At 44.9% G+C, this 12,859-nt stretch overlaps 1 protein-coding gene across 4 annotated transcripts in view; it reads left to right on the forward strand.

Annotated features, from left to right (window-relative positions):
* Window positions 1–12,859, forward strand: part of AGPS (alkylglycerone phosphate synthase) — a 142,246-nt gene that overhangs the window by 18,274 nt on the left and 111,113 nt on the right. For all 4 annotated transcript variants that reach the window (XR_004647629.1, XM_034785324.1, XM_034785326.1 and 1 more), the window contains exon 2: window positions 12,251–12,340. Coding sequence is in view for 3 of the 4 variants with exons in the window: in XM_034785324.1 (XP_034641215.1) it covers window positions 12,251–12,340 (90 nt within the window). In the remaining variant the exon portion in view is untranslated. The remainder of the gene's footprint in view (window positions 1–12,250; window positions 12,341–12,859) is intronic.

The raw sequence follows: 12,859 nt of genomic DNA on the forward strand, positions 1-12,859 counted from the left end.
CCCTGGGTTTAGCAGGCCAAGGCTCAAACCACTGAGCTATCCCTCCCGCCAATGGCAGCTTTTCCCCCTTTGCCTCACAGATATTATACAGGACACAACAGGCAGCGGTAACCATTGGGATATCTTTCTCACTGAGATTCAATCTGAGTAAACATGCCAGTCTGCCAAAAGCACATTCAACAGTCATTCTGCACTTTCACAGCCAGTAGATGAAACTTTCCTTAGTGCTGTTGAGGTGGTCAGTGTACAGCTTAATAAGCCAGGGAAGCAGGGTAGTGGACATGCCCCAACCTTTTTTATCTGAGTAAATTCTCCAAGCACTTTAGACAAAAAAAAAAAAAAAAAAAAAAAATAATGGAGATATCCCATCTCCTAGAACTGGAAGGGACCTTGAAAGGTCATCAAGTCCAGCCCCCTGCCTTCACTAGCAGGGCCAAGTACTAATTTTGCCCCAGATTCCCAAGTGGCCCCCTCAAGGATTGAACTCACAACCCTGGGTTTAGCAGGCCAATGCTCAAACCACTGAGCTATCCCTCCCCCCAAACTCACTGGTAAAGTTAAAACATTACAGAAATACAGAAATAAAAATTAACTAAAATAAGTTAAGTGATTCTTGATACGTTGGTGTATGTGGTTCACATAATGTCCATGTTAGGCAACCATTGACAAATTGATATGTACTCCCCATAACTGAGTTGAAAACAGTGGCTAGTAGCTGCTGTGGTAGAGTGGCTTAGAAGTACTGCAGGAGTTCAGCTATACCCTTGTGTTGCTTGTAAGTTCTGCAGAAACTCTGCCACGTGAGGATAGGGAGATTTTTTGCTGTGGAGCTGAGCTCTGCAGAATAAGGGGAGCCAGTCAACAGTTTTATAATTGGCTCCTTCCCCATTAGTGATCTTTTGTGAGTAAGACAAATATTTTCACTAGTGACATGTTGGAGGATTTTTTTAAGGGTTGTTCCTTGGGTTCTGAAATAACTGGTTTTCTAGGGTTTTTTGGTCTGTAACCTGGGTTTAGAATGATATATATTTTTGCTGTTCACGAGTGGATTTTTTTTATTTATTTATTTTTTTTTTATTTTTTTTTTTACTGGCTTCTATTTGCGCATGTGTAATGTATGTTAGCTCAACCTTAAAGAGAGCATTAAAGTTTGTGTTAACAAAATCGCCTTTTGTATCCATGTCTGATTACTGTATGATATAAGGAGTGTAACAAGTAATATGGCTCTCTGTTTCTGTTCTGGAAAGGATATTGTCACAGCCCTGATTGAGCTCCTCCTCCTAGATATTCATTAGTCTGCTGTATCTGGGTCCCACATGCTGGACTCATGTGCTCTTAAGCTTCCTGAGTCTGAGCAAAGTCCAGTCTCTGGCTCTCGGTCTCTAGAGAGAGACTCTCTAGGTTGTTTCTTTCTAACACCCCTTTTTAAGAGCTGAGACCCAGTGGCACAACTACCTAGACCGGTCCCAACTCCCCTAACTCTCCAGTTGCTTATACACTCTTAGGCCTTGTCTACACTACGAGAGTAGTTCGATTTTACTTAAATCGAATATTTGGAATCGATATTGCAAAGTCGAACGTGTGTGTCCACACTAAGGACAGTAATTCGACTTTGTGAGTCCACACTAACGGGGAAAGCGTCGACATTGGAAGCGGTGCACTGTGGGCAGCTATCCCACAGTTCCCGCAGTCCCCGCTGCCCATTGGAATTCTGGGTCGAGCCACCAATGCCTTCTGGGTAAAAAAATGTGTCGAGGGTGCTTTTGGGTAACTGTCGTCATCCATCCATCACTCACTCCCGCCCTCCCTCCCTCCCTGAAAGCGCCGGCGGGAAATCATTTCGCGCACTTTTCAAGTCATTGACAGCGCGGACGCCACAGCACTGTGAGCATGGAGCCCGCTGCAACCATCGCTGCAGTTGTGGCCGCTCTCAACGCCTCGCAGCTTATCATACAGGTTGCCCTGAGGCAGATGCAGAAAAGTCAGGCGAGGAGGCTACGTCAACGCGGTGATGGCCTGAAGTGTGAGAGTAGCACAGACCTCTCAGAAAGCAGGGGACCCAGCGCCGAGGACATCACGGTGGCAATGGGTCATGTTGATGCCGTGGAACGGCGATTCTGGGCACGGGAAACAAGCACTGAGTGGTGGGACCGCATAGTGCTGCAGGTCTGGGATGAATCACAGTGGCTGCGAAACTTCCGCATGCGGAAGGGAACTTTCCTTGAACTTTGTGAGTTGCTGTCCCCTGCCCTGAAGCGCAATGACACCCGGATGCGACCAGCCCTGACTGTCCATAAGCGAGTGGCCATAGCCCTCTGGAAGCTTGCAACGCCTGACAGCTACCGGTCAGTCGCGAGCCAGTTTGGGGTGGGCAAATCTACCGTGGGGGTTGTTGTGATGCAAGTAGCCAAGGCAATCGTTGATGTACTGCTGCCAAAGGTAGTGACCCTGGGAAACGTGGAGGCGATCATAGATGGCTTCGCAGCGATGGGATTCCCAAACTGCGGTGGGGCCATAGATGGAACTCACATCCCTATCCTGGCACCGGACCACCAGGCCAGCCAGTACATTAACAGAAAGGGCTACTTTTCCATGGTGCTGCAAGCACTGGTGGACCACAGGGGACGTTTTACCAACATCTACGTGGGATGGCCGGGCAAGGTTCATGACGCTCGTGTTTTCAGGAACTCTGGTCTGTTTAGACGGCTGCAGCAAGGTATTTACTTCCCGGACCACAAAATAACTGTTGGGGATGTGCAGATGCCTATAGTCATCCTCGGGGACCCAGCCTACCCGCTAATGCCCTGGCTCATGAAGCCCTATACAGGTGCCCTGGACACTGAAAAAGAACTCTTCAACTACCGGCTGAGCAAGTGCAGAATGGTGGTGGAGTGTGCTTTTGGACGTCTCAAGGGGAGATGGAGAAGCTTGATGACTCGCTGTGATCTCAGCGAAACCAATATCCCCATTGTTATAGCAGCTTGCTGTGTGCTCCACAATCTCTGTGAGAGCAAGGGGGAGACCTTTATGGCGGGGTGGGAGGTTGAGGAAATTAGCCTGGCTGCTGATTACTCACAGCCAGACAGCCGGGCGATTAGAAGAGACCAGCGGGAAGCGCTGTGCATCCGGGAGGCTTTGAAAGCAAAGTTCCTGAGTGAGCAGGGTAACCTGTGACTTTCTAATTTTGTGTACAGAGAAGCCTTCACCCCACTTCCAACACACGTTTCAAAATAAAAATAGTTCTACTTTGTTAAAGCACACCGTTTTCTGTAATACTGTTTTCGCGGGAATTTTTTAAAACTGGGACGCAGACTGTGGTGCGGAGCGGGTGTAGTGTAGTCGCGCGAATGCAGCTTCTAAACTGAAGGACTGACAGGCTCCGGTGCGGTGGGATGGTTCTTTCAACGGAGCCTGTCACCCCTCCTGATAGGGACTGTGTGTATGGGGGTACTATGTGACTTTGTGGCGGGGGGGGACGCTTACAGATCCCCTGCTGTGTGGCTCTGTGATCCTGCCTAAGGACCGCCGCTTCAGATCTCTAACTGCCCTCCCGTGCCACAAAGTCACAGAGCAACCCACCTCCCACCACATAACATGAAAAGAACCTCCCAGACTAACCAGGGTAAGTAGTCACTGCATCACTGCACTATGTATGTGCCCTGCTGCTGTGCCTGCCCCCGACTATGTACCCTGCCAAAGGTGACTGTCCTGTCCAATTACCAACCCCCTTTCCCCCCCTCCTCCAAAAGAACATGATGGAAACAGTAGTTAACAGAAACATATTTTTTATTAACAACTACACAGGGGACTGGGAAGTGAAACTTGGACGGGGGCTTGTGTCAGGCGGGAAGGAAAGAACTTGTCAAACTTTGGGGACTGAGAGCCTTCTGCTGCTCGAGCTCTCTGCAGGGGTGCAGTGAGAGTTAGCAGGGACTCTGCCGCCTCTCCTTCTGTGCACTTTGGGTGAAGGGAGTATGGGACTTGGTGGCGGGGGAGGGCGGTTAGAGATGGACTGCAGCGGGGCTCTGTCCTCCTGCCTCCGTTCCTGCAGAACATCCACAAGGCGCCGGAGCGTGTCCGTTTGCTCCCTCAGTAGTCCAAGCAGGGTTTGAGTCGCCTGCTGGTCTTCCTGACGCCACCTCTCCTCCCGATCCATGTTGGCTTGGTGCATTTGGGACAAGTTCTCCCGCCACTGGGTCTGCTGTGCTGCCTGTGCTCTGGAGCAGGCTATAAGCTCGGAGAACATGTCCTCCCGTGTCCTCTTCTTCTTATGCCTAATCCTCCCTAGCCTCTGGGAGTGTGATGACAGGCTAGGTTGTGAGACAGTCGCAGATGGGGCTGTGGGAATGGGAAAAAGGGAGTGAATTCCTCAGAAAGATAAATGTAGTTGTGAACAAAGAACATAGTCTTTCTCTGTGAACAGGACCATGCACAGCACCTATCACATGCGCACTCAGCACAAGGTCGAATTCTCGGCCTTCGCATTCACTGTCTGTGGTTTTGCAGAGCACTTTTGAGAACCCTGTCAGGACAACGGAATTTCTGTTGCAGGCAGACATGGTAAGCCGTAGATTCGTGGCAGCTTAAAACTTTAATATTAGCAATGGCCTCATTTCACATTGAAATCAATGTCGGTCCCTGCTGCCAGCAATCCGGCAAGCAGGAAGTTTGCTCCTGTCCCACACCCTCGCGGCTGTCCCCGGGAACGATCCCTTTCGGCTGACCCTTTCCCGCCTCCACCGCGTGGCTGCAAACCAGCCAACACTAATAACATTCCCCTACCTCATTCAAAGCAGGTCATCATGAGCGACATCACCCTCATGAGGATCTCTGAGAGCGACAGACAGAGAATGCTCCGGGAAAGCCTTCAAAGACCAGGGCCGTATGCCGCCATGCTGTGCCAAGCAATGATTCCAGAGTACTTGCTAGTCTCGTGGCGCGGCAACGTGTCCTACTACGGAGGACCCAATAAGGCTGCTCTCCCCAAGAACCTAATGCAGCGGATTTCAAATTACCTGCAGGAGAGCTTCCTTGAGATGTCCCAGGAGGATTTCTGCTCCATCCCCGGACATATAGACCGCATCTTACTGTAGCTGCAGTAGCAGGGACTACACAGTAGAGCGGCTTGGGCAGGACAATCATGCAAAACCGGACATTGCTAGATTTTTTTGAAATACTTGCACTGCCCATGACTGAACCGTTAAGTTATTCAAAGTAATCATGAGAAACCCATTTTTTACATTGTTAATAATCATGTTCTGTTACAAATAAATGTTTAGATGTTTACAACACTTACTGGATGATCCTTCACCAGATTCTGTGTCCGGGGTAACGGCTGGGGAGGGTTGGTAGGGGATCTCTGTAAGGGTGATGAAGAGATCCTGGCTGTCGGGGAAATCAGCGTTGTGAGCGCTGTCGACTGCCTCGTCCTCCTCATCTCCTTCCTCATCTTCCCCGTCCGCTAACATGTCCGAGGATCCGGCCGTGGACACTATCCCATCCTCAGAGTCCACAGTCAGTGGTGGGGTAGTGGTGGCGGCCGCACCGAGGATGGAATGCAGTGCCTCGTAGAAACGGGATGTCTGGGGATGGGATCCGGAGCGTCCGTTTGCCTCTTTGGTCTTCTGGTAGCCTTGCCTCAGCTCCTTGATTTTCACGCGGCACTGCGTTACATCCCGGCTGTATCCTCTCTCTGCCATGTCTTTAGAGATCTTCTCATAGATCTTTGCATTCCGTCTTTTGGATCGCAGCTCGGAAAGCACGGACTCATCGCCCCACACAGCGATGAGATCCAAGACTTCCCGATCAGTCCATGCTGGGGCCCTCTTTCTATTCTGAGCTTGCACTGCCATCAGTGCTGGAGAGCTCTGCATCGTTGCCAGTGCTGCTGAGCTCGCCACGATGTCCAGACAGGAAATGAGATTCAAACTGGCCAGACAGGAAAAGGAATTCAAATTCAAATTTTCCCGGGGCTTTTCCTGTGTGGCTGGTCAGAGCATCCGAGCTCGTACTGCTGTCCAGAGCGTCAACAGAGTGGTGCACTGTGGGATAGCTCCCGGAGCTATTAACGTCGATTTCCATCCACACCTAGCCTAATTCGACATGGCCATGTCGAATTTAGCGCTACTCCCCTCGTCGGGGAGGAGTACAGAAGTCGAATTAAAGAGACCTCTATGTCGAACTAAATACCTTCGCGGTGTGGACGGGTGCAGGGTTAATTCGATGTAACGGCGCTAACTTCGACATAAACGCCTAGTGTAGACCAGGCCTTAGAGTGCAGACCTTGTGTTCCAGGTCAGTGTCCTGAGTGATTGCTCCTGTCCCTCCACTGCTGGGTGAGTGCAGGCCACACTTGCTCTGCAACCCGACTACCCTGGGGGAAGAATCTGCCCCTCCCCTCTGGGGCCAGATAAAATGAAATACTCCAAATTATTGAAAAATAAAATGAAAAATTGTGTTTTTTTTTTAAAAATCTCATGTTATACTGTATTATAAAGATGCATTTAATCAGTGTTCATTCTGGGGTTTGCTAGTTTTTGGGTGTAAATGCTAACATTTTGAGGACTAGTTACGTGTTAGAAAATCAGTCTTAAATACTTAAAATATAGGAAATTAAGTAAATGTTGCTGATGTTCAAAGAATCCCTTTGAAAGTATACTTGCTAATGTGAGTTTAATAACCAATAAATTACACATTTATGCTTTTGAGAGGACTGTTTTTGCTGTAGTCTTGTGTGCAGTGTCGCTTCAGGATGCAAGCTACTTTGGAAACCTTGTTGATGTTGTAATACGCTTGCGTAGATTAAGCTGTGGATAAATTTATAATGAAGAAAGTTAGCTGACTTAACACTGACATTCTTCTCCTCTAGATATGCAGCTTGGTGATAGTGGAATAAGCAGTGAAGGAATTCCAGTCATGTTTCAGCTTATTCACTGATCATAGTCCTTTTTGGAAGTTACTTACCCCATTTTACAGGTAGAAAAAGTTAGTACTTCAGGTGTTGAGGTTTAATCAATTTGTACAGTGTGGAAAATGTAAAGTGCTATATAACAATTTATATTGGAAGTATGTACCACCGATTACTATGAGAATTGATGTGCATGCTTTTGAGGTGGGGGGGAGTAGTAATGTTTCTTTTTGGAAAATAAGAACTTTTTCTTCCTTAAGAATATTTTGTATCTAGTTTCCTGAGCTATACTTTTAGATCTTTAACCTAAGAGAATTGAAAATCATAATTCAGAAAGCTATAGTTCTTGTGATTGAAAATTGGTAAATCTGTTCTCCATGAAGCTGTGGAAGTCAATTTCTTAAGGTTTTATACTGCTGCCTATTACCCTGGTACCCGAGCCAAATAAGACCTAAAACCTGTTGGTAACTCCAGACTGATGCAGTGTAACTAAACCTAGAAATAATCTTGTTACGCTACCAGTAAAAGTATACTTCACCTTGAGAACTGCTCATTTAAGAATACATTTTGATGTCCATTTTATTTGTGGCTTATTATCAGATTTTTTTTTAATTTACTTGTACCAAGCAAATGAACCAGAAACATGATTCAATTCTGTTTTACTCTAAAATTATACAAGGCACCCCTCTAAGAAAAGCTCACATTTCTTAATAAAGGGCTATGAAGTTTTTACTGTGATGGTGGAATACTGCCACCTTGTGGGCATGTCTTGCAGTTTTGAGACACCATTTTCTCTTGTAACATTTCTTGGGGACTCTACTGCATTCTGTGATATAATCCGAATGGTTGCCATCATTTGATAGCAAGTAGCTCCATGGGGAGAGAAAAAAACATATTTATTTGTTTTTTTTCTAATTTTTCAGCAAGATACAAAAATACAGTCTATGGCTTTGAAAGAAATGCTAGTTCCAACAGAGATGCCAACCCTCCCTAATTTTCCATAATTAAGATTTTTACATGTAATTACAAAATTACTAATTCAGATTTAAATCTACTAATTTTGTGTGTGTGCATGCACGCACATACAGTCTGTCTCGCCACCACTCGGTTCCGATGAATGCAACAAATAATGGCACAGCTATGGGGGCGTTCTCCATCACTTCTATGGCATATGCCCAGACTGCTCAGTGAGGGCCTGATAGGAGGTAAGCAATTTTGAATGGGTTGGGCGGTGCTGCTGGAGTCAGTGCCCAAGCCATAGGCTGCATGTTGTAATTAGAGCAGAACATGCAGCCTGTGACTTGGGCAGTGAATCCAGCAGCACTCCAAACCCCACTAACAATTGCCATGGCTTGACTCCACTAGATTTTCACTGGGCAATTGGTGGAAGAGGCTGTGGTCATAGAGGAAGGTGGGGGGGTATGCAACATAGGTGGGAGAAGAGGAGGATCATCCTGGGAAGGATGTCCAGGCCTCGGACTGGCCAAGGTAATTAAGGGCCCAAGGTGACATAGGAGGGCAGTTTTCTTAGGGCCAGTCTTTTCCATCTCCCAGTTTGGGGGTGGGGTTCAGGAGCATAATGGTCAGGGGAGAGCCCAAGCCCTCTCCCCTTGGCCATAGACAAGAGAGGGGAAGAGGCAGGAGGTCCAAGTAAATGCTCTGATTCCTCAGGATTTTTTTTTCATAAACATCCCTAAGTCTTGGAATAAGTTTGGCATCTGACTGCAGTATATAGCTTTTAAAAACTTGAATTTTATTATCATGTCAATGAAAGTAAAATATTTAAAATTACTTAAAACCCTATTTACCATGCTGTTTTCACAACTCTAGTGTCCAAAAACCTTTAACCTGAAATTAAGTTGATGGGTGATCAGCATGACCTTGTGCTATTTGTACCCTTTCAGAAAATGAGTTTAATTCCCAAAAGTTAAACTTTGGTAAATCAGGAAATTCAGACTTTTAAGAAGATGCTTCCCACATAATCTTAATTCTATCCCCTTTGATTCCTGCCCTAAGAATTCCTTCAGGTAGATCACAGTACCATATGCCCCTCAGTCTCTGCCAACCAGTAGTAAATAGATCAGTGGTGCTGTATAGAGGCCAGTGAGGATCTGAAGGTCTGTATTAACAGGAGTGCTGAATTGGAGTTTTGGTGGGCATAGAGAACATGGGAGATTTGGTTAGGGAAAGGTAAAATATTGTCATATTCCCAATTTCTATTGCCATCCACATGGGAGGGGAAAGGAGGGCAGAGTTAGGTAGTGTAGATTTTATGGCTGAGAAATGTCAACTCTCTATTTCCCAGTTTTCCAATTTTCAGTTCTAGAAACTAAATTCTCATGTTCTGGAAGAAGTAAAGGGCAGTTCTGAAAGCCTACAATGTTAACTTCATCTTAAAGGTTTTGCCTCTGAGCTTCTCTTGTTTGAGAAGGTTGGGGTAGCAAAGGGACCAGGTTGAGGGCCAACTCGGAAGTCATGCTTGTAGTATGCAGAATTTTCATGTGCTCTGTTCTCAGCTCTGTCTGTGGTATGCAGAGCTCTCTGCTTCTCCCATCAAGCACTAAGTACAATCTTGGGGAGTTTCTTATGGGGGGGGGGCAGGAGTCTGGGATTGCGGGCTCCCACTTTCCTGCTGCTGAGGAGGATCACAACTGCATTATAAAAACTGGTCCCTGTGCTTTTGTAGCCTCCCAAAACACCAGTTCTGTCTCCTGATGTCTCCCCTAAGCAAGATACGGTAATACAGAATGAGGGATCCCCAGAAACTGAAGAGTATGCAATGAGTTTCTTCCTGATCAGTTCCTCCACTCTCTCTGCCTGTGGCATGCAGTAAGTTTTCCTGTGCTTGGCTCACCTTGGACTGAGTAATGTGTGGGCCACAGGAAATCCTCAATTAGGGTGGGTGCCATGAGATTGTGAGCTTCCTTTCTGCCTGCTCCTGCCATAACAAGAAGTTCAGGTACAATCTATAAATATTTTACAGCAAGCATAACCCTGGTCTCAGGCCTGCTACTTCCCCAAACATCTTTTATATCTCCTCCTCCTGGCTCCCTTTTCCCCTTCCAGCAAGGTGTGATTGGATGTTGATTTTCCACCCACCCCCTTTCCCTAAGTCTCAAAGCTTCTCAGCACCAAATCAGCCAGAATTGGCCCAAGTTCTTTGCTAACCAATTGGTTAGGCCCTTATAGAGGCCAAATACCCTGCAGCTGGGGAGACAGAGGCATTTTTTTAAACAATTAAGCAACTTGGGAGGTCGCACAGTCAGCTATAGAACAAGTATCTGAGACACAGGCCATTCCATTAGCGATAAGACCATCCATCCGCCTAATCTTCCAAGAGGTTGGAGGAGCTACCTCAAAATTGCATTTTAAACTGTCTACCCAACATAACACAAATCTGCAGTCTGAACCTTGAACAGAACCCAAGTCTTCTGCATCCCTAGTCCATCTCATTAGCATAGTGGTTATCTCTTGCCCTACACACAGTCGGTGGGTTCCTTTCTGGCTTTGGCCAAAAATTCTATCCTGAATCTGAGAAACCTTCTTGATGACCATTATGAAACTGATATATTCTCATGAAAACTTTTGGTTTTGGGTAATTGGATTTTCTGCCAAAAATAATTTAATTGGAAAATTCCTATCCTGCTCTAATCACTACACAGATGGCATGCCTGATTTAATTTGGCATATGACTTTTGAAAGAGAGGCTTGTTGCTCAAAAGGCAGCATGGCTCAGTGAATGAGACTTGAACCTGCTTTACCAGAAATCTGGATTCTAATCCCAGATCTGCCTGATTTGACCTTATGCAACCACTGTTATTTAGGGCTTGTCTACATTACCTGCTGGATCGATGGTCAATGATCGATCCAGCGGGGGTTGATTTATCGCCTGTAGACTAGACCCAATAAATCGACTGCCGAGCGCTCTCCCGTCGACTTTGGTACTCCACCAGGGCGAGAAGCACAAGCGGAGTCGACGGGAGAGCGTCAGCCGTCGACTTACCACAGTGAAGACATCATGGTAAGTAGAGCTAAGTATGTCGACTTCAGCGACATTATTCACGTAGCTGAAGTTGCGTAACAATCGATTTTTTTTTTCTCCCCCTCTTCCATCCCCCCAGTGTAGACCAGGCCTTAGCTACAAACTTTTAGGACCTGTCAGGTGTACGTGAATATTAACAAGAGATAGCAAAGGGAGGAGACTTGCACTCTTGGTCTTTTGGCTTGCGGATCTTTGTTCACTGGCTACAACGTATCGTACAGGGACACTATTTTAGTGTGGTGCACTGTGCAGGTTTGGCCTGGCGGATGGCTGTTTAGTGCATGGTGCACATGTGAGCTAGTACCGGCTGCATGGTGCAGAGCAGCCAGCGCATACCAGTACATTTGCCCTTTAAAACTAAAATTGAAAAATAGTTAAGGTTGATTACCTGTAATTAGTTGAAGATCTGTAGTATCACTGCGTAGAATTCTGAGACATTCTTGTGTAATGTGTCATTTTTAATATAGTAATGTATCATTAAGGCATCAAAAGAAATTTTTGTCCTGTGGGGACACCCTTCAGTTACGATTGAGGTATTATAGTTTTGTGGTTCCATTTTAGAGGAAACATGAGTTCTTCCCCCCCTCTCCCCCCTTACTTCTTTACTACATAGTGTCACTACTACAAGGCAGAGTTCAGGTTCTTTGGGCACCTTAACTGTGAATTTCCATGCCTGAGTCTGTATGATTGTCTTTAAATTTAACCTGTATTCTGAATTTCCTTTCTTTGTACTGATTTGGGTTACAGCATTAGAAGAAAGTTGTCATCCCACTTTACTCTTAAATTACTGTATGTGCTGTTAAACTTAACTCCAGTTTAATATAGTTATTTTTATCTGGGACAAATGATTAAACAAGCATAGGTTTTTTCACTTTCTTTGGTGAAAATCTTAATTTTCCAAAGTAAAGTTCACAGGTTCAAATACTGATGCTAAATTGTTATTTAACAATTTATCTTAAATTTAACACAGAAAATCTTACAAATTTTACATACCTTTTTCTTGATTGCTGGCACCATATACTGCATGAATAAAAGACCTGTCTGCTGCAAGCTGGTTTTTGTTCACATAGTTCTTTCATATACTAGCTTTGTTGTACTATTTTCATTTATATGGAAGGTATAACATTTTTGAAGCTAAACATATTTCTAGCTGTGTAGAATTATATCTTTATGATATGCATTTGACTCTTTAAATTCTGAATTAGTGGAGAGAGAGTAGAGTTCATCTTAAATTGTTGCAAAAGCCAAAACGATGGAAGTTAACAATCTACTAACTTGTATTAAAATCTTTTCCCTTTTAGGCAAGAAATTCTGAAATGGAATGGATGGGGATATAATGACTCCAAATTTATATTTAATAAGAAGGGACAAGCAGAATTCACAGGGAAAAGGTAAATGAAATCTCTGGCATCACTGTGTAGCTAATAGTATGAAGTTTCTTGTTTTAAGCATTTTATTTTTTAGAATCTGTATTTGTGTAGTGTTTTAAATCAATCTATCTGAAAGATGAATGCTTTTTTGGCACGTCCTATAGAATAAGCTTAAAATGTTGCTGTCTGCATTTTTAACAACTTTACTGAGTTATAAAATAATACTTTACTAGTGTGGATAGTAAAATAAACCTTTACTGAGGGTGAATTTACTGGATGCCTTATTAAAAGCTTAAAATGGTCTTTTAGAGGACAACTTAAGCAAAATTAGTCTTCCCCATAATTTCAAGTAGTCACCCTGCTGAAGATTTTACTTGGTCTTGAGTCTCCATAATAACACTCACTCATCTAAGGTTTGGTCAGTATGCAGAATTCCTGAGTATTCTTTGGTTCTAAGAATCTCATGAAGGAACAAGCATGTAATTTTACTGATTAGTTAAATGCCAGTTTGTATTTTATGGGAAACCTGTATTCATGTGT

Source organism: Trachemys scripta, chromosome 11 (genome assembly GCF_013100865.1).
Source record: "Trachemys scripta elegans isolate TJP31775 chromosome 11, CAS_Tse_1.0, whole genome shotgun sequence".
NCBI classification, from domain to species: Eukaryota; Metazoa; Chordata; order Testudines; family Emydidae; genus Trachemys; species Trachemys scripta.